At 36.1% G+C, this 27,452-nt stretch overlaps 1 protein-coding gene across 4 annotated transcripts in view; it reads right to left on the reverse strand.

Moving 5' to 3' along the window:
• The window catches only part of TFPI (tissue factor pathway inhibitor), a 127,713-nt gene that overhangs the window by 51,090 nt on the left and 49,171 nt on the right, over nucleotides 1-27,452 (reverse strand). For 3 of the 4 annotated variants that reach the window (XM_069064522.1, XM_069064519.1, XM_069064521.1), the window contains exon 2: nucleotides 10,436-10,558. The exons of the other annotated variant lie outside the window; for it this stretch is intronic. In XM_069064522.1, the coding sequence (XP_068920623.1) occupies nucleotides 10,436-10,556 (121 nt within the window). In that variant the 5' untranslated portion in view covers nucleotides 10,557-10,558. The remainder of the gene's footprint in view (nucleotides 1-10,435; nucleotides 10,559-27,452) is intronic. 4 annotated transcript variants of the gene reach the window in all.

The raw sequence follows: 27,452 nt of genomic DNA on the forward strand, positions 1-27,452 counted from the left end.
ATGAATTTTTTTTTGGCAAAGTTTTCCCATTCATTTGTAGTGGCTTTTGTAAACTTTATATTTGTGTTCTTTTAAAACAATTAATATTTAATTATCTCATTTGACCTAAAAGTCAGCATGCTCTAAACCTTCCCATCACCTTTAAATCTTATCTCTAGAGTACAGAACAATGGTGTTATCTTCTTAGCATAAATCCTGTCAACACATTCTATTCTGTAAATCAACAGGCAGTTATTAAACCCTTCTTGGCTACAAGAACTCTGTGTTATGCACTCTGGTGGGGAACAAGTTCAGATATTGTGACAATTGAAAACTGTAGTAAAGAGAAACTGGGTACATTCCAATTATTAGCAAGGCTGTTGTTGTTCAGTTGTGCCCAACACTTTGTGACCTCATTGGGGGTTTTCTTGGCAAAGATAGGAGAATAATTTGTCATTTCCTTCTTTAGCTCATTTTATGGATGAGGAAACTTAGGTGTATTGAGTGAGGTGACTTGTCCAGGGTCACACAACTGTTAGTTGTCTGATGCCAACTTTGAACTAAGATCTTTCTAAGACTCCAGGTCCAGCACTCTGTGCATATGGTACCCCCTAGCTGCCAATTAGCAAGGATGGTAATTGCCAAAAAATGGGGTCTGAGGCTTCTCAGTAACCAATGCCCCCATGGAAACTTATTTTATAGAGCTTTCTTACAGTTCACAAAGAGGAACTGAGGCAAATGACAAAATCTTGGGTAATGTGGGTATTGATGCCTGGTTGGTTGGTGTATCAGGTACTAACCACAAATTGTATTCATTTGGCAAAAGGTGGGCTAATGCATCTGGGGCATCTTGAACAAGGGCAAGAAAAGGGAAAGCATGGCTGGAAAAAGGTTAGAAACAGGGAACCTATTTCTGGGAATGGGCAACTGGAAAGTTGAACAATCTTTGAGTAGGGAACATCTCTTTTCTCTGATTGGCCAGACATTACAAAAGCTTGCTATTCAGTAGGGTAGTCACACCAATATTGCAGTTTAGCATCATATGGAAAGTTGGTGATTTTCATCGTCAAAGGAGGAATTAACTAGCATGAAAAGGGGAACTTTGGCTCACACAGAAAAGGGGAATCTTACAAAAGAAGCCACTTAGGTTTACCAGAGTGGGGAAGTTAAATGCTAAGAAATTACTAACATAAGCTAGTTTAACTAATTTAGTAATTCATAGCAGATATCAGCTAAAAATAAAGTCTGATAATATTGATTAAGCAGAATTCCCAATTTGCTTTTCTTAGTAAGACATTATCCCTTGCCCTCACTGGGCTTATAACCTAGTAGGATGACATTGTCTCAGTTATCTGTTATACCCAATATTACACAATTTATAGCAAAGGTCTGAAGGGGGAAGGTCATGACTAAGTTGGAGGTGAGGGCTGGAGAACAGGGAAGCCTTTCTGAAGGGCACTCACTAGTCTTTGAATTACCTTTTAAGAATACACAGCAAGAGTGAAGTGAGCAGAACCAGGAGAACATTATTGTATACAGTAACATTTTGCAATGATCAACTATGATTGATTTAGCTTTTCTCAGCAATACAATGATCCTAGACAATTTCAAAAGACTCATAATGGAAAGTGCTATCCAAATTCAAAGAAAGAACTAATGGAGCCTAAATGCAGATTGAAGGGGTTGCCCATCAATTGGTGAATGGATAAACAAATTGTGGTATATGAATGTAATTCAATACTATTGTATTATAAGAAATGATGAACAGGCAGACTTCAGAAAATCTTGGAAAAGCTTATATGAACTGATGCTGAGTGATGAGCAGAACTAGGAGAACATTGCTCACAGAAACATCCACAGAGTGAGATGACTGATTTACATCAGATGACTGATGACAAGCCCTTCTCAGCAATGTAAGGACCTACAACAATTTCAAAGGACTCATGATCAAAAATGCCATCCACGTATGTGTAGAGCCCATATAAGATTGCATGTTGTCTTGGGGAGGAAGAAGTGAGGGGAAGCAAATTTAAAACTTATGGAATCCAATGTTGCAAACTAAAAATAAAAAAATTGAAAAAAATTATGCAAATTTTCCAGAAAGTAGAATTATGAAACTATGTTAAAATAAAATGTCAAATTGCATTTTGGGACAAGGGCTGATAGCAGGGGATACTTTTGAGTTGGAGAAGTCTACCAGTAGAGGGCAGTATCTTTTTATGAAATTAAAAACTCATTACATACCAAACAAGACATAGTCACCATTTATTCCATCATATATTCATTCACTTTGAGTACAAAATGCTACGAACAGAGATGTGGAAATATTAAAATGTCCACACAAAATCTACTTTTGAACATTTTTTTTAAATAGGGAGCAGGATTTGTGAGCTGAAATGGATCTGGTTTGAGAAGACCCTTAAATTTCTCTGAATGTTTGGTAGACATTCTCAGCTTCTTCAATGAAAAGCACTAGGACTCTTGTGTAGGAAACTTTAAATGCTGAATCCTGCTGGTAGAGATTTAAAGAAGGATGAAAAATAGGAAAGGACATCTGAAAGTTGAGCAGAATGAGTTACAAAAAGATGACATGGAATTTATTGTAGATGACAAGAGTCCAGTATTATGGTAGCCCATCCATGTGGGAGTTTTGGAGGATTACTTGTAGCAGTGGAAAAATGGAGAAGATTCCTCCTAATTGGCTGTTGAACCACAAGAATTGATGACTCAAGTGGATTTTTTAAGAGAAGATGGCTCCTGAATGGGCCCAGAGGTAGCATGATATGATCCCTGTAAGAGGTAGAGAAAACCAGTCCTTCTTTACCTCGGATCATAGCAACCCCTCAGTCATTTGGGTTGGTGGCTCTGGAAGCCTTTGAAATTTTTGTTTATTCTTTCTTGAGCTCAGGTCAACAAATGGCAGATGTATCCAAGAGTGCCTTGTGAGTTCTGAAAGGTTTAAAGGTCTGGAAAGGCCACAATATGGTATCCCTGGGACAATAGGGGCTGATAGCAGGGGATATTTATGAATTGGAGAGGTCCACCAGTAGAAAGATGATTGGTCCAAGCTAGATAATGACCATTTGAATGAAATTAAAAATGGCTAATTAGCAGTTGTGCAAACTACTTTACGTCTATTTAAGGAGTAGGGACTAGCTTTCTAGTCAATTATAATCATAATTCTAAGTAGTTTCTGACGAATCTTGTTTAACATGTTGATTCTCTTAATGTGAGCAATTATTATTCTCTATTTAGCATTTCTTTCCATGTAAGAATAAACTACTTGTCCTGTATCTGATTCATGTTTGTACACTAAGCACCTTTGTGCCTTCTTCACTGCTCTCCATCTTTGTTTTGGAACCCTAGACTTCCTAGAATAATTTTTATTATATTAAGTATCATCTCTTTACATAAAAATAACAGCTACCTAGTAAAGATGGTCCATTATACTGTATTTGAAATTTACATATTTCGGATGTCAAACATTATCATGCATATAGAAAGAAAAGGAGAAAACTTGACTTATAATAATCATATCTATGGGTTTCACAAAACCATTAGTTTGAATTACTCATTTTCTTTAAAAATTGGTCAGACTATTCCTCCCTATAGAATTCCAATACATTCTCTTTAGATGCAGATTCTTTTCCCAATTTTTGACATCATCTTACCAAGTTGCATCTCTCACAAAATAGGGGGAATATAATTCTTCCCACAAAACTTATGATAATTGCATAAGATATTTAAAATGTTTCACTAAAATTATAGAAATAACAAGGTGTGAAAGAGAGCACAGAGGTCTTGGAATCAGAGAATCTTGGATTCAAGGCCTACCTCTGATACTTGCTGTGTGTGACATGTGTGAAATATGTGACAATGGGTATCACTATAACCTATTTCCTTATCTGTAAGATCATAATGTTACTTATAATACGCATATCTTAGGGTTTTTATGTGTATAAAATGAAATAGTAAATGTAAAACATTTTGGAAACTTTAAAATTACATGTGAATGTCAGTTATTATCATCTCTAATGTGCTCCTTTCAAAAAGGACATTTCAATGATTCTATAAATTAGGTAACTCATTTCCATCATGGCTAAGCAATGAATAGTCATGGTTAAAGGCGAATGATTTCTTCCATTTTTTTTATGGTTTCAGTCTAAGCTGGTGATGATAGGGACCTCTTAAAACAATATGGAAGATTAAGTAAAATTTTTAAATAAGCATCAGTAACATTGGTTAAAGACAAGTAGAAATACATAATTGGCCACCCCATATCTGGGCATCATATTCATTAGCTAATTCTGAATACTTTTTCTATTACTAATTATCATCCGATTTCAAATGTTCTTTTCTAATATTCTCATTTAAAAAATGTCTTTCCTCTCTTCATTATTTTCATGATTAGCCAGTCTTGTTTTGAATTTTGGGGAGAAGTATTTAGAAGAATAAGTGCAAAGTAATCGATCAATTCAATGCCTTCAAAAGTTCAAGAGAATTCAGAAAAATAAACTAATTTGTACTGTGAAAGGATATGATGAAACTGGAAAAGTTTGATTCTAAAACAAATAATTACTTTAGCATTAGAAAATAGAGATTTCTTTCAACATAAATTGTGTATATGTTTTCTCTGAAAAAAATATATTATTTCTAGTGTAAGCTGAGGTTCAAGACTGTTAGCATAAGACTCTCATTGGCAGAGAATTACTCAGCACTCTGTGCCTGAGTGTAGGGTGGAGCTGGCATTTGCTTGGGAAAAGAGGCATATTGTTTCTTCTAGTTTATAGCTTCTAGAGAGGAAATACAAAGTTCCAGCATCTCTTTAGGAGAGGTGCTCAAAAGGAGTGAAACATTTCAGGAAGAAGCTTATATGTAGTGAATACGGCACCTCAATTACCTCATTATCCCTGGCTTAAATTGCAAAAGATTTCAGGTAATTTCAGGTGAGATTTGACCTACTCTTTCTCACTGTTTTGGTTGAGTTGAGATATCTCTATTCTAGATGGAGATTTCGTTTATTCTGTGTATTGTCTGGCATAGCCTAACATAAATTTTCTGATTTCTCTGTTATCCATTTGGATAAATTAGTTCAGATACTATTTATGATGTGTGATAGCTTTCATGGAACTGTCATTTGATGGGCGTCAATACTTTGGATCTCTATCATGGGGCACTCCTTCCATGTTAAGGGATAGCAATGAGATTGAATCTAAAATTAATTTTCCCTAGACTAACAAGATTGCTGGTGGAAGGGGAGTGGATAGAAATCAAAGTCTCCCTTGGAATAGGGTAGGTGGATAAGAATCTTGAGATATCTATTTGAGTCTCCCTATTACTAGTCACCAAGACTAGTAATAGAAAGTAACCTCACTTTACCAAGAGGAATGACCTTGTCACTATTAAACATGCTTTGGAACAGGCAAAAAAGGTCCTCAGCTTTAAAGCAAGTTTACTTCAAAATGAGATGTAAACTAATTTCCTGTAAGTTTCCTCAGATATCATATGTATTTGAAGTTGTACATCTTTCTGAAGTGAGTAAATAAAGCAAGTGCCCTTGAGTTTTTAGATGCTTCTTGTAACTATATTGCTTAGATAAATATTGTCAATATGGCAAAGCAGCTGGTAATTGACACAGAACTACTTTCTCCTTTCATTTGCAGCAATTTAAAATGAATACTTCCTATTCACACTTTCCTGGAAGCTTTATAGGTCAATGATTTGCACTCTCCATTTATGACTTAACTGCTATTTAAAGAGAAGGATTATAGTATAATGAGACTCAATTTAAAGTCCAAGACAAAAATCCAACAAATAGAAATTTGTATCCATAATCAGTGTCTGTGGAAGACCATTAGCACACTTATTTCTGAGATTGAGATAGAAAGGGCAGCATATTGCAATGTTTTCTCTATTTCTTGAACTAGAGGACTCTGCTTTACTTGGTAGAAACTTAAGCAAATCATTCAAACTCTATTGATCTTATTTTATTTCTTTGTGAAATGAAGAGTTTAGACCTTATGACCACTCTAGTCCACTCTAGCTCTGAATGTATTATTTTCTAATAATTTTATAGTACAATGATTTTTGAATAAAATAATTATAACGATAAAAGTCTCTCATGATCCATATATATTAATGACAATGTCAGGTCACAAGTTTCCCTATATTCTTAGATAAATATGAATTATGTGGTTTTGACCCACAAAAGACTAAAATGCTCCCAAGATTCTTTGTAGACTAAAGAAGATGAACCTAATGTATTATATAAAGATTTGTCCCCTATATCCTATGCCAGCTGACTCTCCTTTCCTTTCCCTTTTCTGATACCTAATACTCTAACTTTTATACTAAATTTTGTCAAACATTTTCATAGAAAAAATTTACCAATCAATGTCATGCCATATATATGTATGTATGGAATTATCAGTGATAAACAATAGGTCTTTGTCCTTGGCACTTAACTAAAAAATTTAAAAGATACATATTAATCCCCTATACTTTTAAAAGCATTGTTAAAGGAACTGAGAACAAGTTGGGTGTAAAATATTGAGTTAGCTCTGATGGGTCAAGGTGGGGATTTGGAGAAGAAACATTTTCTGCCTGCATGGAACTTTCACTTTAGGAAGTAAATAAGAGATCATATACAGATTTCTGAAGTTCAAAAGAAAATGCTGTGTGATATTTCAGTAGTAATTGTTGTTTGATTTCTTTTCTTTTTATGGCCTTTGTGGCATCCAAATTAATTTTTGCCACGTGGATGCTATTGTTATTTGGACCTGCTATTTTGGTGCATAGCCACGAGGTGGTAGTATAGTACCATAAGCATGTAGTTTTACCAGGAGATTATAAACCATAGACAAGTTCAGCTATACTCAATGGATTAACCCTGAGGTTTCTTTTTATCAGGAAAAAAAAAAAAAAGCTATAAAAAGCAATAAAGTGACTTAAAGTAAGGAGGTGGAGAATGTGTTTAGTATAAATTTCTTTTTAAATAGAAATAAACACAGGTGTAGTTGGTTAACTTCATCAGTATATTTTTTTGTGAGTCACCACTCCTTGACAACAGGAGCTGTTTCATTTTTCTTTGTATTCCTAGTGCCTAGTAGCACAGTGTCTTGCATGTAGCAGGCACTTAATAAATGCTCGCTGATTGATTTACATCCTAAAGTTAAAACATATGCCACTTTCATCAGCATAGAATTTAGAGCTAGATAGAACATTAGAGACCATTTAGGAAAATTCTTTTATTTTACAGAGGAGAATCTGAAGCTCAGGATCTTTTAGTGAGTAGCCACAAAGTCACACAGTAGAATAAAAGACTGAGATTTGAAATTAGGTCCTTTTGCTCAGAATTTCACTTTCTTTGCACAAAGCCTGTCATACTTCCCTCTCATCATTACTATATTGATTTCTCCCTTGCCTTCTATATGTATATATTTAACTCTGGGTTCAAGCCATGGAATTTAAATAATATTCTTCTCATTAGTGTAAAGAATTATGTCTCAACTTTGTGCTTCCCTAAAGGAAGAGTTAGATAGAGTTTGGCAGAATAGAGTTTCTGGTTTGATTCTGACTTCTGTAGAAAAAGAGGGCATGTGAGGTGGTAACAAGCTCTTTTCCAAAAGGGCCCTAAAATAAGAGAAAGACTCTTGGAAGAAGCTAAACAAGTCAGAATCTAGAAGAAAAAGAGAAACTCTCCTTCCCAAGCTCTGGGTAACCCAGTCCAGGCACAGAATTCCAGATAATCATTCTCTTCCCCAATGAGGAGAGTCTTGTGTTAGTACCAGTAACTTATCATGAGGGTTCTACTGATAATTACTTAGTGGATATGTTCTAGAAAATTCCCAGAGGCACAAAGGTTAAGTGACTCAGAAGTACTCAGAGATTGCATGATTTGCCCAGGATTGTAGGACTAGGTATGATGTGAACCTTACTGAAGTCTTCCAGTCTCCAAGTCTAATACCCTACCATGTTGACTCTTATTAAGACTATCACATTATATAGTCCATAATATGTTGTTGTTTGCTCTTTCACTCACATCCAACTATTCTAACCCCATTTGGGTTTTTTTTTTTGGCGATGATACTAGAGTAGTTTGCCATTCCCTTCTCCAGCTCATTTTATAGATGATGAGCTGAGGAAAACAGGATTAAGTGACTTCCTCAGAGTCACAGAGCTGGCAAGTGTAAAGTAAATCTAAGGCCAGGTTTGAACTCAGAAGATGAGACTTCCTGACTCCAGACCTGACGCCCTACCCTCTGTGCCACCGAGCTGTCCATTGTTCAAAATTTATTGTTGTTATTGATTTGTTTCAGTCATATGATTCTTCATGACCCCATTTGGGATTTTCTTGGCACAGATACTGGAGTGGCTTACCATTTCCTTCCCCAGCTCCTTTTATAAATGAGAAACTAAAGCAAACAGGCTTAAGTGAACTGTCTAGAGTCACACAGTTAGTAAATGTCTTCAGCTAGATTTGAATTCAGAAATATGTCTTCCTGACTCCAGGCTAGTACTCTATCCACTGCACTCACTAGCTGCCCTTGCCCACAACAGGTGCCTTGTAAGTGTTTAGTAAATTCCATTAAATTGTATTATTTAATTCAGTTGAGTGGAATGAAGTATTAACAGTTTTCATGTAATAGTGACTTAAAAATAAATCTGTTACTAGTATGCCATACTTTTTTCAACAGGTAATACATTTTAGAGAAAAAAATAAAAATCAAATCTATTTAACTGGATTTCTGGCAAATCCATTTACTATTTCCTCTTCCTTTCTTATTCAGGTTAGAATATTCACTCAATCAGATCAGAAGAGCCTACCATTACTGATACCCTCTAATCCAACATTTTAGCTATTTGATTATTTTCTAAACTGTCTAAAAATATGAGATTAAAACTATTGTTGCTTGTCCTTTTTTCAAAGAGAACCAAAGACATCATGAAGTGATGGCTTAACTTGTGCATGAATTGGAGTTGTGAGGCAGAGTAGCACAAAGTCATCAGTCTCTCCCAGAGTCTTTCAGAGACTCTCTTCCAGAGTCACCAAAGTCTAGTGGCAAGACAAAAGTCAAGACATCTGGTGATGACCTGAGATGCAGTGAATGACCTTGGTATCTTTGATGTCTGTTTCAGCTGTCTTCATGGTCATTGGAATAATTTGTTCTAATTCACCCATTCTGCTAGGGATGTCTTCACATACTTGGGGTAGACATGCCTCTAACTCACTGATGGGTTTGAGACTTATCAGTTATCCTTAGTCTGGTTAAGCCCATCTGCTGAAACATTTTTATCAGGGCATGGCTGCTAAACATGCTACATCTTCTTAGAGCTACAGGCAAGACTTGGTTGAGAGGTAGACACCAAAAGTGGAAGAGCATCCCTGAAAAGGTCTCAGCAAGCTTTCTTACCAGAGCTTCTGGTCCTCCCTAAAAACCCCTTATAACCCAAGAGTAGAGAAATAGAATCTCCAAAGACTGATTATCTTATAATCCCCCCTTCCATCCTCCATCTGTCTACAAATGGGGTTCCTGCAGTGCTAATGGAAAATTATTGTGTTGGGGTGGCGAGGTGGTACAGTGAATAGAGCACCAACCCTGGAGTCAGGAAGACTAGAATTCAAATCCACCCTCAGACACTTGACACACTTATTAGCCGTGTGACTTTGGGCAAGTCACAACCCCAACTGTCCTCCAAAATGCAAAAAAAAAAAAAAATTATTGTTTCAAGTTATTTCAGTCAGGACTGACTGACTCTTCATGATCCCATTTGGAATTTTCTTGGCAAAGATACTGGAGTGGTTTTCCATTGCCTTCTCCATCTCATTTTACAGATGAGGAACTGAGGCAAACAGGGTTGTGCAGGGTCTCACAGCTAGCAAGTATCTGAGGTCAGATTTGAATTCAGGAATATGAGTCTTCCTGACTCCAGGCCCAGCACTCTTTTTTTTTGCCATTTGGAGGGCAATTGGGATTAAGTAACTTGCCCAAGATTACATGGCTAGTTTATTTTTGTGTGGGTGTTAAGTGTCTGAGGCCGGAACCGAACTTGGGTCCTCCTGACTCCGGGGCTGGCGCTTTACTCACTGTGCCACCTAGCCGCCCCGGGGCCCAGCACTCTCATCTATTGTACTACCTAGCTGCCCTAATGGAAGGTTACTACAGGAGCAATATAGGTTTGCTAGGTTTCCACAGATGCAGACTATAGCAATCATTATTGGAATTCTGTTGGACTGCTCCTGAAATATTGGTAAATCCCAGAAAGGAAATGTCTTCATTGGAGTAGATCATTGGGAAAAAGTAATTTCTAAAATCCCTTGTGTATGGGTAAAATTGAACAAGAATTTGATCACTCCTGCAGTGGAATTGAAATGCATTAACTAAAAGTAAATACTTGATTGGGACTTGATAAGAACAAAAGGATATTAAATAATTTAAAGTAGGCAAAATTTTACCTAAAATATCTTCTTGTCCTTCCTCATCATCAGAGTTAGCATCCAGAGACCAAGGGGCCTGGCTAAGCAGTAAGAAGATAACAACCACAAACATGCGCCCTTTCTTCATCTTCATCATCATTTCTGAAATACATATTTTGTGTATATTTTGATAATGAAAATTTTAATGAAACATAGATCCACATTTCATGCTTGTATGCTATGGAAGCAAGTCATACATAGTTAATGATTCCACCTTCAATCAAATATACTTACATACATTATTTTAGCCAAATATTTGTTTTCTTTTACATATGCACAAAAATACAAAATAGCCATACATTCGACTGCATTGCACAATGAATTGCTTCTAGTAATCAAGGAGCCTGGGAAAAATCCTTAGTGATCAGTTAGCCCAGCCTTCTCATTTTACAGTTGAGGAACTGAGACCCAGAAAGATGAAGATTGTTTCATCTTTTTTTTTCTTTTGTTTTTCTGTCATAAAGGTAGTTAGTTATTGGCAAAACTGAACTAGAAACCAGTTCCCTAGAATTCTTGTCTATTGACACTCTATAACACTTCTGACGGTCCATAATACTGAAGCCTGATGAAATGCTGATCAATTGAGTTCAGCTAATTCTTTTTTGCATGTTTTATTATTTCATGGGTTGATTATTCCCTGTGGATTAATAAAAAAGTTAGTATCTTTCAGCTGTCATTAAAGCAGAGAAAATAGTATGCATATTAATTACCTATTTCTCACTTCAAACATTTTCTATTTTCCCTGTTACAATTTATACTATCTTTAGCTGTTTTCTATTTAAACTAAATTTTTCTATTTCTTCCTCTCCTTCTAATCAAGTTGCCTTTTATTTTAAAGTCGACTCTCATTTTCAGGACATTCTTCTTAGTTTTTCCAATCTTCAGACATTCATTATCTCATTCCTTTTTCATTTGCTCTGCTTCTATTTCCCATTTCCTAATCCTGCTTTCTATAAGGTGACTGACATGCAGCATACCACCAAAGGAAATTGTCTAGAATTCTGACCAGCCCCCTTTTAACAGTTCTCTCCGTGATGGCAGGTGACAAGCTATCACCTCAATGCCACAATGGAGTACAGATTTAAGCTGCAAAATGGGGCACTGACTACTTTAATTTCATTGAAAAATAAAATTCAGAAAAAAGGGAAACATGTTTAAATTGAAAAAAAAATGAGACTCTCCTTTTACTTAAGGTTAGGACAAAGGAGGTTTAATGTGGAGGAGGTATGCAGATTGCGGATAGAGGGGAGCACAAGTCTTTCTTCAACTAGTGGTTCTAATATAGTCAGGAAGGGAAGAGAATAGACTCATTATGAGGCATAGCTTTTACAAGCTGAATCAGATGTCCCATCCCTAGAAGTTTGTCTATGCATGCTTAGATTTCAATACATTTTGATGAAATGATCCCGGCCATGCATATAAATGAAAACAGTTGTTACACTTTTCCTCTGATAAGTTTCACCAGATAACACCAATGCTATGAAAGTTCTATTTCTCAAAAAGAAAGGGTCAGTGCAAGTCTTCCCATTTTCTGATTTGAACTATTTCCCTGAAAACTTTCACTTTGGAGAAACAACGAAATAAATATCTTCATGTGGTTCCGTCATTTTAGTCATGTCTCACTCATTATGACCCACTTGGGGTTTTCTTGGCAGAGATGAGGAAGGGGTTTGACATCTCCTCCCCCAGGCCATTTTTTTAGATAAGGAAACTGAGGGAAAGAAGATTATAGGTCTTCCTGCCTCCAGGCCTGGCACTCTTTCCACTGAGCCACCAGCTACCCCAAATGAACGGTAACAAATATTAGCTCTAGACATCAGCAAGTGTCTGGTTACTCTTGCTGTTTTAGATAATTTGATACCATGCAGGGAGAGGGGATTCAGTATATTTTAGTTTGGGATCTGTGGAAGTCAGCCTGATACAATGGGAAGCATGAAATCAAGAGATAGGGTAAAGTTCTGGTTATTATTTCAATTCAACATATAAAAAATTCCTACTATGTGCATGAAACTTCAATAGATTCTAAGGATTGGGATAGGGATTGGGCATATGATTTCATTGTATAGGCATTAAGTAAAGACCTTTCTCCACCAATGATGGTCAACAAGACACTAGGGATAGAAAGATAAAAAAAAACACACTCCTTGAATTTGAGGAGCTTAATTTTTATTGAAGGATATGGGGATTCAACCCATAGGCAGATAAGTGAAGGCAAACTCCATCACTTTCTTAGCTGGGTCCTCACCTCAGCAAGGTAATTGTTTTGCACCTCCATAATCAATTCACCATGTAATTCCCCACAATACCTCTTCCAAAAAAATTTATTCCTCCTTTTTCAGGCTTCACAGAGTACCCTTCTCCACCCCCTCAGGTGAAGAACTTATCTCCTACTTCACCAAACAAACAAAAAACTGAAGCCATTTGCTAAATCCCTCCCTTCCTCTTCTCTCCTCTTAAAAAAAAGTTTTGTTGTCATATTTTTTTTTTTTTACAGAATGTATATTTAGATTATCCCTACTCTGTGAGAAGTTTCTTGTAAAAAAAGATAAGCAGTTAAGCAAAACTAAAAATATACAATGACCTCATCTGAAAGTACTGGTAATATTCCATTTTTGTAGTACTCCTCCCCAAAATTCTTTATTTTTAAAGAAGAAAAATCTCTTTTCACACCTCTGTGCTCCTTCAACTGCACTGGAAGGGAAAAAAAAACAGAAAAAAATCCTTGTAATTAATATGCATAGTAAAGCAAAACAATTCTTTCATTGGATTTATACACAAATACACATTTTGCACATAGATGAAATCTGTCACCTGTCAGGAAATAGGTTGCATACTTCATTATCAATGCTCTGGAATTATGGATGATCATGCTTTTGATCAGTTCTTATAGCTTTCAAAGTTACTTCTACACTGTTGCTGATTTATATAAATTGTTCTAAATCTTTTTTCATTCTTCATCAGTTCATCGAAGTCTTTGAAAGGATTAATTTAATTGTATTGATGCAAAATGCTTTTTCTGGTACTGCTTACTTAACTGCTTCACTTATTGTTCATGTAAGTCCTTTTCTGGCTCTTTGGAGAGCCATTTCCTAATTTTTTAATGGTACAATAACTACTTAATCACATTCAAAACCCACAACTTATTCAGATATTTTTCAATTGATGTGTATCCCTTAGTCTCCAATTTTCTTTTTCTGGGCAAAAGAAGATGCAGTGTTCAATAACTTTTTTGTATATTAAACCTAATTGCTTACCAGAATGGTTGTACTGATTCATAGATTTACTAATATGTTAATTTTACCATCACCCCCTTAATATTTGTCATTTTCCTTTTTTTTTTGTCATCTTTGCCAATCTTTTTTTTCATATATTTTCCTCCATCCTATTCCACCCCACATTTATTCTGTTTTCTCCTTTGACCCTGTCCCTTTGAAAATAATTCTTAGATTAGATCCTAGATAGCAGACTAGAGGGAGGAACCCCACCAAACTCTCCCTACTGTCACCTGCAAAATACTTTTAAATAATTCTTCAAAAGGAATTTTGGAGTGACAGAGCCAAGAAAAGTTCAGGGTGAGATGTTCTTCCAACACTAGAAAATTTAAAAAGTCATCAAAAGAGATCTGTGACACCAAGGTGTGGGCTGCCTCAAAGACCATATGATAGAAGCACAATGGGCAGGCATTAGAGGTAACTAAGACAGTGGTAGCAACGGCTTTAGGAGTTCTCAGCCCAGAGATAGTAAGGGGGTTGGACAACTGATTAGAAAAAAATGACAACATGGGACATTTTTCTGGCAGTGGTTGCATTTGGCACTGACTGGCAAATTTACTGACCCTAAGCATTTATGAGTCACAGCTCCAAGGAGCATTTGTATCAGTCAGAAGGGAGTAGAGGGCCTTGTCATAGTTCAGAGGCAGAGAGGAATATTAGAACTTGCAGCTGCAGAAGACAAGGGGACCTTTCTGGGTAAAGACCAGAGCACAGAACAGGAAAACACTGATCACATTTTTTCCTGAATCAAACTGCCTTGGAAACACAAAATATTGTAAAACCTAGAACTAGCTCTGAAATCAGCAGCACAAGAAACAAAAATGAAAATGAAAACAAAAAAAAAACCCTAAAATTTGGGACAGTACCTGACCAACCCTAGAGCAGAGCCCAACTTTAAGATAAAATTCCAAAGTAAGAAAGAGACTGGAAAAAAAAAGTAAACAACAACCAAACAATTAACTCTGAAAGCCTATTACAATAGCAAGGAAGACCAAGATGCAAACTTAGAAGATAACAATGGGGAAACATCTACCGAAAAATGTAAAAATGCTATTTGTACATGACTCCAACAAGAATTTTTGAGAGATTTAAAGAAAGAGATAAAGAGTGGCAGAAGGGGAGCCAAGATGGCAGTGTAGAAGCAGGCAAACTCCATCAGCTCCCATCATAACCATCTGAAATACCTATAAATTATGACTCTAAACAAACTTTAGAGCTACAGAACCCACAAAATGACAGAGAAAAACAAACCTCCAACTGAAGGCAGCCTGGCAGGCTGGGTCTATCACAGCCTGCTGGAAGTAGAGCCCAGTCCCACATGAGCCTGTGGTTTTAGCCTCAGGGTGGCCCATACCAGTCGTGGCTGGAGGGATTTCTGGAGAGGGGATCACCAGCAGCTGCGACAATATCCAGAATTATCAACCCATAAATGCCAAAGGCAAAGTAAAAGATCAGTGTTGACTTTGGCAACAGGGGTACAGAGAGTCTGGTCTGGCCTTTGCCCCCAGGATGAGAAGGCAAGAAGCCACTGAGGCATGGCATCCTTGAAGCCCTTTCTGCATGGTTGCTTCAGAGCTAATGGCCTGCAGATCCTAGGGGGGACCAAGTGACCATACTGAGGGGTAATCACTCTTGCTTTCACCTCCTTAAATGTGGGTAGCTGTCTTGGGTGGAGATCCTGGGGTGTGTGACCAGGTGCCAGAGCCTTTGGAGGCTTCAGAGAGGGCATGCAACTAATAGCTCTGGCAGCTGTGAAAACCACAGCAATTTGGGACAAAGCTCTCCTCCTGGTAGCAGAGTTCTACTGTGGCAAAAAGGTCGTGAAGTAATTGAGTGGCAACATGAGGAAACAAAGGAAGCAAAGCAAGCACAGCAATCTAACTGGGTTCTTCTTTTGGGGACAAAAAGGATTAAAGAATGGAATAGCAGGAAGACAGCAAAGTCAGAACTCCTGCACCAAAAGCTTCCAAGAAAAATATGAACTGGTTACAGTCCAGACGGGAGCTTAAGAAGGATTTTGTAAACCAAATAAGAGAAGTGGAGGAAAAATTGGAAAGAGAAATGAGATTGTTGCAAGAAAATCATGAAAAGAGAGTCAACAACCTGACTGAAGAAAATAACACCTTAAAAATAGACTAACTCAAATGGCAAAAGAGGCTCAAAAAGGCAATGAAGAAAAGAATGCCTCAAAAAGCTGAATTTGCCAGATGGAAAAAGAATCTCAAAAGCTCACTGAAGAGAATCATTCCTTCAGAATTAGATTGGAGCAAATGGAAGCTAATGACTTTATGAGAAATCTATACTATTAAACAGATTCAAACAAATGAAAAAAATGAAGGCAATGTGAAATATCTCATTGGAAAAACCACTGACCTGGAAAATAGATACAGGAGAGATCATTTAAAAATTATTGGACTACCTGAAAGCCATGATAAAAAAAGAACTTAGAAATCATCCTTCAAGAAATTCTCAAGGAAATTGCCCTGATGTTTTAGAACAAGAGGGCAAAATAGAGGTTGAAAGTATCCACCAATCACCCCTTGAAAAAGATCCCCAAAAGAAAACTCCTAGGAATATTATAGCCAATTTCCAGAGTTCTCAGTTCAAGGAGAAAATATTACAAGCAGCTAGGAAGAAACAATTTGAATATTGTGGAAACACAATCAGGATAACACAGGATCTGGCAGCTTCTACACTGAGGGATCAACGGGCTTGTAATATGATATTCTGGAGGTCAAAGGAGCTGGAATTCAAACCAAGAATCACCTACCCAACAAAACTAAGCATTATGTTTCAGGGGAAAATATTCATTGTAGTCATTGAAGGCAATAAAGGACTTTCAAGCTTTCTTTTTTTATTTTTTTTACTTTTTTTTTTTTAAAGCAACCGGGGTTAAGTAACTTGCTCAAGGTTACACGGCCAGTTATTTCTGGGTGTGGTGCTGAGTATCTGAGCCCGGATTTGATCCAGGTCATCCCAACACTGGAGTCAGTGCTCTTATTTGCTGAGCCACCTGGCCGCCCCTAAGCAATTGGGGTTAAGTAACTTGCTCAAGGTTACGAGGCCAGGTGTTTCTGGGTGGATGCTAAGTGTCTGAGCCCAGGATTCGATCCCCAGGTCATCCTGACACTGGAGCCGGTGCTCTTACTCGCTGTGCTACCTGGCCACCCCTCAAGCTTTCTTTATGAACAAACCAGAGTTGAATAGAAAATTAGACATTCAGATACAAGAAGTAAGAGAAGCACGAGAAGGTAAACAGGGATAAGAAATCAAAAAGAACTTATCAAAGTTGAACTATTTACATTTCTATATGGAAAAATGAAACTTTTCTCAGTATGAGGATAGGTGAAGGGAATACAAATATATATATATATATATATATATATATGTGTGTGTGTGTGTATTACATACATACATATAAATGTCTATATGGGAGAGTATATGTATGTATGAATACATATGTGAGTGTGTGTATATATGTGTACATACACATGGACAGAAGGTACAGGACCAAATGAATAGGAAGGGATGATACTTAAAAGGTGAAATTGAGAGGTGAGGGGCGGCCAGGTAGCACAGCGGGTAAGAGCACCGGCTCCAGTGTTGAGAAGACCTGGAGATCAAATCCCGGGCTCGAACACTTAGCACTCACCCAGAAACACCTGGCTGTGTAACCTTGAGCAAGTTACTTAACCCCAATTGCTTAGGGGCGGCCAGGTGGCTCAGCGAGTAAGAGCACTGGCTCCAGTGTTGGGATGACCTGGATCAAATCCAGGCTCAGATACTCAGCACCACACCCAGAAATAACCGGCCATGTAACCTTGAGCAAGTTACTTAACCCCAAATTGCTTTAAAAAATAAAAAAAAAAGAAATTGAGAGGTGAGAGAGGAATATAATGAGAGGAGATGGGGAGAGACAGAATGAGGTAAATTATCTCATAAAAAAGAGGCAAAGGATAACTGTTAAAATGGAATGGAAGAACAGGAAGGCAAAAGGGAATGGGTCAACCTTACTCTCATTGAATTTGGCTTAGGAAGGGAATGACATACACATTAAATAGGGTATCTTGCCCAAAAGGGGAGTAGGGGAGAAGGGCATGAGAGGGGGTATTATGGAGGGGAGGGCATGTTGTGTGGGGATAGTTAGAAGCACACACTTTTGAAAAGGGACAGGGTCAAAGTAGAGAATAGAACAAATGGGGGGTGGGATAGGATAGAGGGAAATATAGTCAGTCTCTCAATAATATCCATTATGGAAATGTTTTGCATAGGTACACACTTGCAACCTATATTGAATTGTTTATCTTCTAAGTAAGGGTGGGTGATGAGGGAGGAAGGGAAAGAATCTAGAATTAAAAGTTTTAAAAGAAAATGTTTAAAATATATATTATTATTATTTTTAACATGCAACAGGGAAATAAGCTATACAGGCACTGGGGGATGGAGATCCATCTTGCCCTCCCAGAAAGTTGGACAGGGTTTGTGGAAAGATATAGGAAAGAGAAGATTGGGGGAAGCTGCATACAATGGGTCACTTTTTTGGGGTGTTGGGTAGGGGAAAGATGAGGAGAAAATTTGTCACTCAAAATCTTGTGGAAATGAATTTTGTAAACTAAAAATAAACATAAAATTTAATTTAAAAAAGAGTGGCAGATGAAAAATTGGGAAAAGAAATTAGTCATGCAAGAAAATTGTGTAAAGAGAATTAACAACAAATTAACAAGAGACAAAAAATACTGGAGAATATATTGTAAAAAGCAAAATAATACTTAAATATCATAAAAGGAAAAACATCTTTAAAAAAGATTAAAAAGGAAACAGAATTGACCTAATGGTAAAAGAAGCACAAAAATTTGCTAAAGAAAAAATTCCTCAAAGAGCAAAATTGACTAAAAAATGTACAAAAGCTCATTGAAGAAAATAATTCCTTAAAAATTGAAATCGGGTAAGTGGAAATTAATGACTGCATTAGACATCAAGAAACAATAAAATAAATTCTAAAGAATGAAAAACAAAATAAAATTAGAAATATCTTATCAGAAAAATAATTAACCTAGGAAATAAATGGAGAGATAATTTTAAAATTATTAAACTATTTGAAGGCATGATAAAAAGAAGAGTTTAAACATCACATTTCAATAAAGTATAAAGGAAAACTGGTGCAATATCTTAGATCTAGGACATAAAATAAAGATTGAAACTCCTGAAAGTCAGCCTAAAATGCAAACTCCCAATAATATAATAGCTCAATTCCAGAACTTCCAGGTTTAAGAGAAAATACTGCAAGCAAGCAGAAACAATTCAAATGTCATGGAGTCATAGTCAGGAACACAGGTAATTTAGTAGTTTCCAAGTTAAAGAGGCAGAGTGCTTTGGATATGATGTTCTGGATGTCAAGGGAGATAGGATTACCACTAAGAATAACCTTCCCAGCAAAACTGAGCATAATCCTTCATGGGGAAGAAAGGAACTTAATGAAATAAAGGATTTTCAAGGATTCCTGATGAAAAGAGCAGAGCTGAATAGAAAATTTGACCTTTGAAAAGAAGATTCAAGAAAAACATTATAAGGTAAACATAAAAGAGAAATCTTAAGAGAATTAATAACATTAAACTGTTTACATTCCTATGTGAGAAGATCATACCAATAATAAACCTAACATGAATTTCCAGTATGCACTCACCCTGGTCTGAGATACATTGTGGTGGTCTTTTTGCAAATATTTGTTTGAAATTCCTTTATCAATATTTATTAGAGATATTGGTCTATACTTTGTCTGTTTGACCACTGTGATAGTAATGGCATTTAAAGATTCCCCTGTATTGGCTTAGTTTTTCAAATTGATTGTGTCAAAACCCAGAGCTTGTTAATCCCACCTGTGGGATGTTCTTGTTGACTTGAAAAGAGAGACACGAACTGGGAGGAGCTGGTGACATAGATTTGGAGAGACAAGAGAGAGGCAGAAGATCTTTTTTGGAAGCAGCACCCATGTGAAGGCAGAGAGAGACTGAGAAGGATTGCTGAGAGCCACTTTGAATCTCCCTGGACTTTTGAGACCTGCCCCCTGAGCTGCCAAGGACTGAGGAGACATGGCTGTTTTGCTGGTACTTTGTCTGTCTGTTTTGATGTTGTTTTGCCAGATTTGTCCACTGGTGAAAGACAGTCCTGTTGAAGAAGTCCTGGAACCTGGCTGTTCGCTAAGAAGCCCTGAGACTGTCCTGCAGACAGAGAGTGAATACTGTCCACTGGTGAAGGACAGTGCTGTTGTTGCAGGGGTCTGGGAACCTTTCTGTTGGTTCAGAAGCCCTGAAGAAGGATTTTCTTGTTGTATGCTTACAGAAAGCCTGGGAGAGGGCTTTGCTAATGTGTTCAGGGGTTCTAGGACTGTTCTACAGACAGAGGATGAATTAATGAAGGGACTGGCAATATATCTTGTGGCCTCGCTAAGCCTTGTCTCCCCAGGAACTAAGATTGTTGAGAACTTGCCTCGTGTCAAGATGAAGAAAAGACCTCCATTTGGGTATTAAGTGCTGTGTTTAAACTTGTTGTAACTCTGGGGTAGATTCAATTGAGATCCAGGGGTGGGGAACTTTTGACCTTTCTGTGCTCTGTGATTGAACAAATGAAGGTACTTTACTTATGTTTGGAAACTAATCTCCATTTGAGAAGAGGGGCTTTGTGGTGGACTAAATGAAGGTACAGCCTAGGGGTGGAGTAGTATTTAGAACAGGGACTTTGTAATTGATTGAATGATTGGAAGGTCCTGGGGTGGGGTAGTCCTTGGAGATTATTTAATCACACTTAGTAAATGCTGTATTTTGAATGATGTCATGTTTTGACCTTCTCTGTTCTTGGTTTGTCACTGAATAAAATGGAGAGCACCTATGCTGGTATTTTGAACCTTGGGAAGATTCCTTTCCATGGCATTACATTACAACCTCTTGTTAGTTTTTATATCAAGGTCATATGTTTGCCATAGAAAGAATTTGGTAGATTTTTTTGCAAATTTTTTTTGTTTTTTTTGCAAACAATTTAAGGAATATTGGAATTAATTGTTCTTGGAATGTTTGGCAGCATTCACTTATGAATTCTTCTGATGGGCTTTATTTTTTGTGGGAAGTTCATTTATAGCTTGTCTATTTTTCCATTGGAAACTGAGTTATTTAAACTTTCTGTTTCTTTTTATTTGATGCCAAATATTTATATTGTAATAGAATAGAGACAGTAAAAAGCAATCAATATTTGATGAATTAGGGTAATTTATATTTTTGTATTCATTTTAAGTTTATTGGTATATAGTAGGATAAAATTACATTCTAATAAGATCTTTAATTTCCTGTGAATTCTCCTTTTTCATTTTTTAAATATTGACAATTTGGTTTTCTTTCTTTCTGATCAAATTAAAGGTTTATCCTTTAAAAATTATTCTATTCATTAATTCATATTTTGTTTGGTTTCAGTTTTGTGAAATTTCTTTGATTTTGTGGTTGCCTATTTTGGCATTAATTTGATTTTTTAAAAGTAGTTGGTTTTTGAGTATTCTTAGTTGAATTTCTAGTGAATTGACATTCTTTTTTTTTTTGGTTTGTCTTGTTAATACAAATGCTTAGAGATATAAATTTTCAGTTAAATACCACTTTGGCTGTATTCCTCAAATTTCAGTTTGTTGCATTGATGAAATTTTCTTTTAAAAAAATTCTTTAATTTATTATTAATTATATGACCAATGATTTATGATTAATTTATTTAATCAAGAGTTGATTTTTAATATGGGAAGCTAGTTGGAGCAGTGGATAGAGTGCTACATGGAGTAAAGAATACTCGTTTTTCTGAGTTCAAATCTGATCTCAGACACATACTAGGGGTGACCGTGAGCAAGTCACTTAATTCTGTTTGCCTCAGTTTCTTCATATGTAAAATAAGTTGGAGAAGAAAATGGCAAAGCACTTCAGTATCTCTGCCAAGAAAACCACAAATGGAGTCACAATTAAAATAAAAACCAATACTATACAGAATAGGGCATGCAGTAATAAAACTATATCTTTTTGTAGACAATATGATAATATACTTGGAAAATCCCAAAGACTCAATTTAGTTGAAATAATTGATGATTATAGCCAATTAGTGGAATATAAAGTAAAACTAAATAAATCCTCAGCAGTTTATATATCAGAACCAAAACAATGTGAGAAGAGATAATAAGATAGTCCATTTAAAATAACTCTAGACAGTATAAACAACCTAGAATTACACCTGCCAAAACAAACCCAGGAACTATATGAGCAAAATTACAGAAAAAATTATGCAAATAAAAGCAGTTTTAAATAATTAGAACAATATTAATTGTTCATGAATAGGCAAAGCCAACATAATGAAAATGACAATTTTGCCTAAACTAATTTATATAATCAATGCCATCCCAATTAAAGTACAAAGGCATTATTTTACTGACAGAAAAAATAACAAAATACATTTGGAAGAACAAAAAGTCAAGAATATCAGAAACAATATATTTAGCAGTAACATATTTTAAACTATATTATAAGGCAGTTATGATCAATTTTTCTCTGGTACTGGATAAGATATAGAAAGGTAAATCAATGGAACAGAGAAGATATACAATTCACAGCAGCAAATAAATATAATAACTTTGTATTTGACAAGTGTAAAGACTTCAATTTTGGGATAAGAATTTATAATTTGGTAAAAACTGTTGGGAAAACTGAAAACAATAGGAGACAAAATGAGCATAAACCAATATCTTATACCATTTACCAATATAAGATCAAAATGGATACATGAACTACAAATAAGGAAAGTTATTACAAGAAAATTGGAAGATATTGTTATACATTACTTATCAGAATTATGGACAGGCAAACAATTTGAATAAACAAGAGATGGAGAGCAAAGTTAGGTATAAAATGGATGATTTCAATTACATTAAATTTTAAAAAACTGAACAAATAAAACAAATGCAGGCAAGATCAGAAAGAAAGCAGAAAGTTGGGGAAAAATTTTACAGAGAGTTTCCCAGATGAAGATCTCCTATCTCATTTATCAATTGGGGCATGATTCACATTCTTATAGATTTTATAAAGTTACACAGAAAGGTATAATATACATATATGTATATATGTGTATATACATTATACACCTGGATAGATATTTATAAAGTTATATATACATATACACAAGTTTATAAAATCTATAAGAATGTGAATCATTCTTCATTATTTTTTAAGCAATTGGGGTTATGTAACTTGCTCAAGGTTACACGGCCAGTTATTTCTGGGTGTGGTGCTAAGTATCTGAGCCCGGATTTGATCCCCAGGTCATCCCGACACTGGAGCCAGTGCTCTTACTTGCTGAGCCACCTGGCTGCCCCTGTGAATCATACTTCAAATGATAAATGGTTAAAGGACATGACCAGGCAGTTTTCCAATGGAGAAAATAAAACAATTTGTACTCATATGAAAAAATGCTCTAAATCATTATTGCAGAAAAACACATTAAAATAACCTTGAGATCTCATTTTACATTAATCATATTGAATCAAATGATTGAAAGGGGAAGTGACAAATGTTGGCAGGAGTGTGGAAAAATTGACACACTTTTATTGTTGATAGAATTGTGAAAGAATTCAACAATTTTAGAGAGCAATCTAGAATTATGCCCAAAGACTTATTAAACTGCCTTTGACCAAGGAATACCACTACTAGATGTTTCCAAAAATAATTAGGGAAAAAGGGAAAGAACCTAGGTGTTCTAAAATATTTGCATTAATTCTCTCTATTGACAAAGATCTGGAAATTGTGAGGATGCCCATGAATTAGGGAATGACTAAACAAGATATTTGATTGTGATGGAATCACTTCTGAGCTATAAGATATGATGAGTGCAATGATCTTAGAAAAACATGATTAAACTTGAATGAAGTAAAGAAGAGCAAAATTAGCAGAAGCAAGAGAATGTTGTATACATCAACAGCAATATTGTTTTAAGAACAACTTTGAGTTAATAAATGATTTTGATTATTATAGATACCCAAATTAACTAGAAAGTACATATGAAAGAAGATGCTACCTGCATCCAGAGAATGAATGGATAAATAGAGGTGCTTATAGAATTATTTTACACACACACATACATACACACATTCATACCTAGTGGTAATCATCTTTAGGGTAGGGAGGGTGAAGAGGAAAAAAGGAAAAAGGAAATTTACCTGTGTAATGCCATGCACAGAAGCTTTCCAGAAGAACTGCTACTGTGAACAGCTTTTTAAAGGTTCTGATTACCCAGTATAGAGATCACTTTATTTATTCCATAACAAAAGCAAAACATCCATGAAAAATTAAGGTATAGCATAATTCAAAGTACAGCATTCACCAAATGTAATTAAATAAACTCCAAGTACTACTCCACTACTGGACATTACATTCATTTAGTCAATCACAAAGTCCCTCTTCTAAGTACTACTCCAACCCTAGGCAGTGCATTCATTTAGTCAATCACAAAGTCCATCTTCTCAAATGGAGTTTAGTTTCAAACAATAAGTAAAGTACACTTATTTGGTTAATCGCAGGGCACAAAAAGGTCAAAAGTTTCCCACCCTTGGATCACAACTGAATAGGCCATCTACCCCATAGTTACAACAAGCTTAAGCACAGCATTTAATATCCAAAGAGAGGTATTTTCTTCATCTTGACCTGAGGCAAGTTCTCAGCAATCTTTGTTCCTGGGGAGACAAAGCTTAGCAAGGCCACAAGATACATTGCCAGTGTCCTCATTAATTCATTCTCTGTCTGCAGAACAGTCCTAGGGCCCCTGAAAACATTAGCAAAACCCTCTTCCAGGATTTCTGTAAACATACAACAAGAAAATCCTTCTTCAGGGTTTCTGAACCAACAGCAAGGTCCTAGAACCTCTGCAACAACAGCACTGGCCTTCACCAGTGGAGGCAATGCATTCTCTGTCTTCAGAACAGTCTCTGGATCCCTGAACCAGCAGCAAGGTTCCAGGACCTCTGCAACAATGGCATTGGCCTTCACCAGTGGAGGCAATGCATTCTCTGTCTGCAGAATAGTCTCTGGACCCCTGAACCAACAGGAAGGGTTCAAGGACCTCTGCAAAAACAGGACTGTCCTTCACTAGTGGAAGAATCTCACAAAACGACATCAAAACAAAGTACCAGCATAACAGCCATATCTCCTCCGTCCTTGGCAGCTCTTGGTGGCAGCTCTCAAAAGTCCTGGGCAGTTCAAACTGGCCCTCAGCAATCCTCTCCGTCTCTGCCTCCAAGATGCTGCTTTCAAAAAATTCTTCTGCCTCTCTCTCTGTTGGTGACTCTCTAAATTCATGTCACCAGTTCCTCCTAGTTCAGCCCCCTCTTTTTACGTCAACAAGTCCATCCCACAAATGGGATTCATAAGCTCTGGGTTTTAACACAATCAATCCGAAAACCAAGCCAATACAATGGGATCTTTTAATTCCATTACTATTATAACATGAAAACTTTATTATATATTTAAGAGGAAGAGTAAGTTGTATATAATAGGTTTGTAGTTTCATTTGCAATCATATTTTTATTATACTATGTTATGGAAATGCTTATTTTATTCCATACATTAAAATGATTTTTTTTAAAAGCACATTTACTACCTGGATGATTCTGGACAACTCACTTAACTTCTCTCAGTCTCTATCTCTTAAAGTATAAGATGAGGATAATAATAGCACTTAACTTACTGTGGTGTTGTGAAGTTCAAATGTGATAATATATGTTAAGGTCTTTGGAAACTTTAACACATTGTACAAATGTGAGCTATTGCAAATGTTTATAACTTACTCCTCACTGGGAAAATTGACTAAAATGATTTTTAATATTTTTATAACCCTGTATAATTTCATTTTATTGTGATCAGTAGAGGATATGTGTGTATACACACATACATGCACACACACATGCACACACATATATGTGTGTAGGTATGCATGCATATGCATATACACATATTCTTACACATTTTGTGAAGATTTTATGTTCTACTACATGATCAATTTTTGGAAAGTTTAATGTAGAGTTAATGATAGAGCTTTAGTGATTATTGACCAGAGAGAAAAATTTCTCTCTTGTTATTGAGTTTTACATCTCCACCTGCTTCTTGGCCATCTTGAAGCTGATACACCTTAAATATCTTATACTCAACATTTCCCAGACCGAACACATTATTTTTCCTTCAGATTCTTCCTTTTACAATGTAGGTTATCTTATCTGTAGCCTAGAGTGTTAGAGATTTGCCTGAAGCACAGACATGTTCAAGGTTTAATTCTCTCCAGAAAGTGGTTTTAAATCAAGTCTTCTCTCCAGAAAGTGGTTTTAAATCAAGTCTTCCTGACTTTGAGGACATTATTCTATCCACTACACCATTCTGCCTTTCCCACATACTGATTATGCATAGTGTTAAAAATTGTATTGTACATATATATGTATATTTGTGTGGTATAAGTGAATTCATAAAATATAAATTGTATGAATATATATTACATACAATGGGGAGATCATATATGTGCACAAATAAAGATAAAATGTGATGGGTATATAGGACCTATTCAACAAAGAAAGAACAGTATTACAATCCAACTTCAGTCAACAGAGATAAATAATTCAATTGTTTGGAAAAAGGATGATTCCATCTCTAGAATATCCCTTTCCATTTCAAGTTAGAGATGAAAGACTGCTTTTCAAATACTTGATCTTTTGATTCTTTCTCACATTCTTCCATTAGATTTTGAAAAATGATAATAATAATAATTTCCTCAACTACTATTGGGCTATTTCCTCTAATAACAATGTTTCTTTTCACCCAGATGCCTATGGTTACTCACTACTGTCTTTTCTTTGTATTTTTCCCATATTTTCTCCCACACCCCTTTTGACTTTTCCAGTGGAACTCTATGCCTCAGTGCCTGTATATCTTATTTCCCAATTACATGTAAGATGGTATTAATAATAGTATACACACACACACCACACACACACACACATATATATATATATTTGAATATTTGATTTTAAAACTTTCAATTCCAGATTCATTCCCTTCCTTCCTTGTCACCCATCCTTACTGGGAAGATAAGCAGTTCAGTATAGGTTGTACATGTGTGGCTAATGCAAAACAATAACATAGTAGATATATTGTAAAAGACTTACTATATTTCCCTCCCTCCTATCCCACCTCCCACTTGTTCTATTCTCTACTTTGATCCCGTCCCTTTTCAAAAGTGGGTGCTTCCAACTTCCCCCCCCCCAGCCTGCCCTCCCTTCCATCAACTCCCCGCTCATCCCCTTCCCCCCCTACTCTCCTGGAGGGTGAGATACCCTATTTAGTGTGTATTTCACTCCCTCCTTAAGCCAAATTCAATGGGAATAAGGTTGACCCATTCCCTTTGGCCTTCCTATTCTTCCCCTCCATTGTAACCATTTTCCCTTGCCTCTTCTGTATGAGATAGTTTACCCCAATCTGTCTCTCCCCATCTCCTCTCATTACATTCCTCTCACCTCTTAATTTCACCTTTTAAGTATCATCCCTTCCTGTTAAATTGGTCCTGTGCCCTCTATCTATACCTGTAAACATATATACACACATTTACATATGTACTCATATGCCCATATACCCTTATATATATATATATATATATATATATATATATATATATAT

The sequence above is a fragment of the Petaurus breviceps genome, unplaced genomic scaffold, assembly GCF_028583685.1.
Source record: "Petaurus breviceps papuanus isolate PSGF00001 unplaced genomic scaffold, PetGlider_PUasm1.0 90638, whole genome shotgun sequence".
Classification (NCBI taxonomy): domain Eukaryota; kingdom Metazoa; phylum Chordata; class Mammalia; order Diprotodontia; family Petauridae; genus Petaurus; species Petaurus breviceps.